This window comes from Magallana gigas, chromosome 3, assembly GCF_963853765.1.
Source record: "Magallana gigas chromosome 3, xbMagGiga1.1, whole genome shotgun sequence".
Lineage (NCBI taxonomy): Eukaryota > Metazoa > Mollusca > Bivalvia > Ostreida > Ostreidae > Magallana > Magallana gigas.
This window is the reverse complement of record NC_088855.1, coordinates 16,739,084-16,743,837: the sequence shown is the minus strand read 5'-3', so window position 1 is coordinate 16,743,837 and position 4,754 is coordinate 16,739,084. Positions and strand designations below refer to the sequence as shown.

The 4,754-nt window shown below is 30.3% G+C and overlaps 1 protein-coding gene across 1 annotated transcript; it reads right to left on the bottom strand.

Annotated features, from left to right (window-relative positions):
• Positions 1-2,835: 2,835 nt before the first annotated feature.
• LOC136273667 (L-rhamnose-binding lectin ELEL-1-like) lies at positions 2,836-4,167 on the bottom strand. The gene is made up of 4 exons (XM_066078696.1): positions 4,013-4,167; positions 3,808-3,849; positions 3,302-3,586; positions 2,836-2,958 (listed from the first exon to the last, which is right to left on the bottom strand). The coding sequence occupies exons 1-4, from the start codon at positions 4,059-4,061 to the stop codon at positions 2,942-2,944; spliced, it is 393 nt and encodes a 130-aa protein (XP_065934768.1). The 5' UTR covers positions 4,062-4,167; the 3' UTR covers positions 2,836-2,941.
• Positions 4,168-4,754: the final 587 nt, after the last annotated feature.

Genomic DNA, 4,754 nt, shown 5'->3' with positions numbered 1-4,754 from the left:
CTCAATATTTAAATTTAAATTTTGAAGGAGCATCTAAACAATCCAAATTGATTATTTTTGACATTTGATAAAATAAATTTTGAAAAATCTAAACTCAATTTGTGTTTAAGATAAATAAAATGTTCCTACGACTGTCAAATGTCGTGGGACATTGTTTTTTATTTACTTTAATTGTTAAACTGTATGATAAGCAATTTGTCCTGTATGAATCATATTTGAGTACTTTGTCACATCTTGACTTAAAGGTGAAGCAAATACTGAGGCTGCATCATATCTAGATGAATATTGACACCTGCATGTAAACGTACAATATATGGTTATCTAATATTCTATTTGTATAAAAACAAACAACGTTATTGCATATTGAATACAAGGGAGACTAGGAACTAACGATGGAAATAAAAAGAAGAAGATATGCCTTAATATTCAAAAGATGTTTAAATTTTCGGAAAAACACGGACACTATCTTGAACACACCTCTGTAAACAGAACTATATTATTTACTTTTATTCTATTTTCAAAAGACTTCATCATTATTACATATTTCTAAGATTTACTTAAAAAATGATGAAAAAATACACTAAATATTGTGAAGATGAAAATATGTCCGCAGCCGTCGCCCAAAACGATATAAATATATTTCATGTGATATCACATGTTAAAGTTATTTTGTAAATTTTATCATGAGCGACGGCCGCGGACATGGTTTTCTTTTCAAAATGCTTTTGAAAATCGGTGTCTTCTGCTCATTTTTATGAAAAGTACGGGAAAATGTAGTTTTTATGGTGTCAAAGTTACTCTTGTGAAAGTCTAATCAGATATATAGATTTTTAATTTTAGGATTTTTTTTGCGTAAAAAAATGTTACATTTAAACTTTTTGTAATATTTATAAAAAGCACTTAAAAACTCTTCAAAATATAACCGAAACTCTACCTATCTTATTTACTAAGTTTTCGCCAAGATGATGCATATTTGTAACAATAGGTCGATAGTCTCATGAATACGTACATTAGAAGGTTTCTAAGAGAGAAATAATGATAGCCTCGAATAAATAATTACGTAGCGTTATAGTGGACAGCATAAATCGAGAAGAGTGCCTGGCCTATGTCCGCGCTTTTCTAAAAAGTTGATATTTTTCATTAAAATACGTTATATTTACATGTGTAAGGGATCGTCGATAATTGTAAATTTATTTGTGCCAATTTTAATATGAACTTCAAAAACCTTATTTCGGTGAAACAAAACTTTAATTTTTGTTTTATTTTCTAACGATATATTATCAGATGATTTAGATTGAACAAAAGTTCCTTATCTCTTTTAAAAGATGAGAGCTAGTACAAAAATTGAGTGATATTGTTTTACATGATCGAAATATTCATAATGGAATATTCATATTCATAAGTAAAAGTCAAAACATAAGTCTTGTTTTTCTTTTGACACTTAAGATAGCTTTTTATACTATGGTCGTGAGTTTAAAGGATCAAAACATGATAATGATATTTTCAACGCATTGATATCGACATTACTTGTCGTTTCCTTAATTAGAATAAAGAATAAAGAAAATCTCTGTAAAACAACCTGTTGGGAAATCCAAAATGTTATGTTTTGTCAACACTCAACAGTAAGCAGTTTCAGTCATAAGAAATTTGCGTACTTCATAAACAGGTCGGGTACACTACCTTATATGGATAGCATTATTTAACATGTGACAATATTTACGTCAAAAAGGTTCTCCAATCCAGTGAATGAGTCGCAAAGCATGACGGTCTACAACGTGTTTACTTTTCAACACATACACGTGGTTTGTAGCTGTTTTATACACAATATTTATTTGCTTGCGGGAAAATTCGTACAACTTGATTTTTACTTTAGAAGGTAAAAAAGTAAAGATTACTTACTGTAGACATTGTTCCATGCTCACATTGAAAAATACTGTTGTTTTAATTTATCAATTGTTGCTTCAAAGATCGATCAGTATCAATAGACTGGTATACATACGCATACAAGTACAAGCCAACTTTGATAAGGAAAAAGTGCCTAATTGTTTATTGGTGACTTACATTAATAAATGCAGGTAATTGTACATTTTTAACATACATAAATAGCCACGATAGTAGAAATGCACAAATATACAAATACAGAAGTACAAGTTATGTATCGTGTAGTATTTTGTACACAAAGCATTCTGATGAGTGTCCCTGAAAAAAACTTCAAAATTCTACTAACAAATGGTGTTCCAAACCTAGGATATCACGTGAAAAACGTTCTCACTGCTTCTAATATAATAGGGCGTACATCTCTTTAGAACTTTGACAATGAGATATTTAGATGGGTTGATATAAGGCCTTATAGGCAATATTTTTCAAATGTGAGCATAGAAATGAAAGATCAGATATGATTTTCAATGTTTATTTCATTAATTATGAAAAATAATTGAAATTGAGTTTCCAAAGGACAATTCAAAATGGTTATATATTTTCAGTACGCTTTGTATACACTGAAACTTGTAGTAGCCCTCAATGCCTTGCAACTCATTCACCTGATTGGTTTGGCAATAAAAGTAAACAGATACCTAATTTTGTATGCAAATTTATGCCAACGTCACAAAATCTAGTGGTCTCAACCTGATAAAACAAATAAAAAAAAACCCTTTTTAATTAAGGTATTAAATGGATTGCAATAGTTTGGAGACCTATTGCATTTTGTTTAGGCATATTTAAATCAACGTCCCGTGATCTTTACTTATACAAAGAAAACCGCAAAAGAATTGGATATATGCATAATCCTTGCAACATGAGTTGAACAAACAAGTTCAAATGAAAACAACAAGCAAAAATTTTCTATCACTTCTTTTATTTTAAGAAGAGATAAATATTATTAAAGAAATGCTCTTTTTAATTTTTTTCGGTACGTTTCTCACCACCTTATTTTTTCCTTTGCTCAGCCACGGTGATTACCTACAAGTAAATATGAAGAGAAGTTAAGCTTCATATATGCATGGTAATTTTTATGAATAATTATTAACAAAATTTCTATCAACTTTACTGTGGTTTCAAAGTTGGTCGTTGAATCTAAATTTCCAAGAATATATGAAGTCTTTCCAAAACAAAATTGAAGTGTTTCATTGAATTAGAAACGAACGTGATTGTAATATTTTGAAGATATTGAAAATTATCAAGGGTCAAATATACTTATCAACAATAATAAGTATCATGTTCAGAATTTTTTTTAAATACATGTTATAATAGAACATAACTAAATCTTTAACTTGATTTATTTTCGATACTACATTCTACTCACGTTTGCACTGATAGCGAACTTTCAGGTATTTAAAGGTTCCGACGCATGGATCTCCAAATACACCGTTAGAAGCTCTGATACGACAGGTTCGTTTCCCATTGCATCTTCTTTTAACTTTAAAAGATGCATGCCTTGCTTTGCAACTTGTAGTCCCTACACGCCCATGTCCACATGTATGTCTATTAGTTCGCCCATACATTGCAGAGACCACATGGATTCGACTATGTCTCCCACAACCAAAATACAGTTGTTTGTGTTCGCAAACAGTTCTGAAACGGGCATAACCTTGAAAAAAAGATTAAAGTACATAGTCATGATTATTTTATAATGTCCCCCTTTTATCAATTTTTATTCTTCTTATTAATTCTTTATGGAATAATTTAACTTAGTTCAAGCGGTTTTTTTTGTTTGCATAGAAGGTAGTCATGTCGAACCCTCATTAATCACTGTTCCCTCTTATTGTTCCTTTAGTTTCATTTTGTTTAATCTTAATTTTCATTTCTTACCTGGAGGACGACGCCACCGCCACAATCCTTTAGTTTCTGAAACTAAGGTAACAATTTAAAATTTTAATTTCATTCCATCAAGTAGCTAAATGTTTCACTCTCAGAAGAATATAAAAAAGGACGATATGGCCACAGTTTAATCAAAATTACAGTCAAATAATTGAAATACTGTCGATTCAAATAATTCTGATAGCAAAACCTTTACCTTGGAGGAAGACAAGAAACACAGCAATGAGGACCAAGCATTTCCACATCTTGTTTTATGAAGTGATCAGGGTATGAGATAGAGAAGCGGTATTACCAGTTACATTTATACCAAATACTATCAAAAGTCTGCACAAAAGGTAACAGTCCTATCCAGTAAAATGTAAATCACCTGACAGTGGCTAAAAAAATGTCTACTGATTAATTCTAATTGATTTTATTTTGTCAATATTACTTTATAATTTGTTATTGTAACTGATGCGGTGTGTCACAATTTGATGCATTCAACCATTTGTAATGTTTAATGTTAAGGTAAGCAAGAGATCGTATTTTATGAGGTCATGTATTTTATTGGTAATTAAAAGAAATGGATGATGATGGTTATAAGAGAAATACTGTCGTATACATTAAATAAATTATTCCATTATATCTGAAAAAGAATGATAGCATGTATGTATTGATTATCATGTTGACATATTATTCTTCTATGCTGATTTTTATTTATCTTGCAAGTTTGGACAAATGTAAACCAGCCAACATATTTAGACGAACTGTCATTCTCTGGGTGGCATTTTTCTGCTCTTTATGCAACGTATATATGATGAATTAGTTTAGACCTGCAATATTATTTTGTCTGCGTGCATCAAAACTATGAAGACTTACAAGAAAAAATTGAGTGATAAGAATTGGCATAATATTCGTTGTTGTTGAAAAATCGCAGATAAGTGTCAACTAGAATTTCG

Bases quoted from the DNA above. Each gene is read 5' to 3' on its own strand.
- LOC136273667 (XM_066078696.1), bottom strand. From the start codon at position 4,061: ATGTGGAAATGCTTGGTCCTCATTGCTGTGTTTCTTGTCTTCCTCCAA. The intron at 3,850-4,012 runs GTAAAGGTTTTG...TTGTTACCTTAG, and splicing joins GTTTCTTGTCTTCCTCCAAG to TTTCAGAAACTAAAGGATTG. The intron at 3,587-3,807 runs GTAAGAAATGAA...CTTTTTTTCAAG, and splicing joins GCGGTGGCGTCGTCCTCCAG to GTTATGCCCGTTTCAGAACT.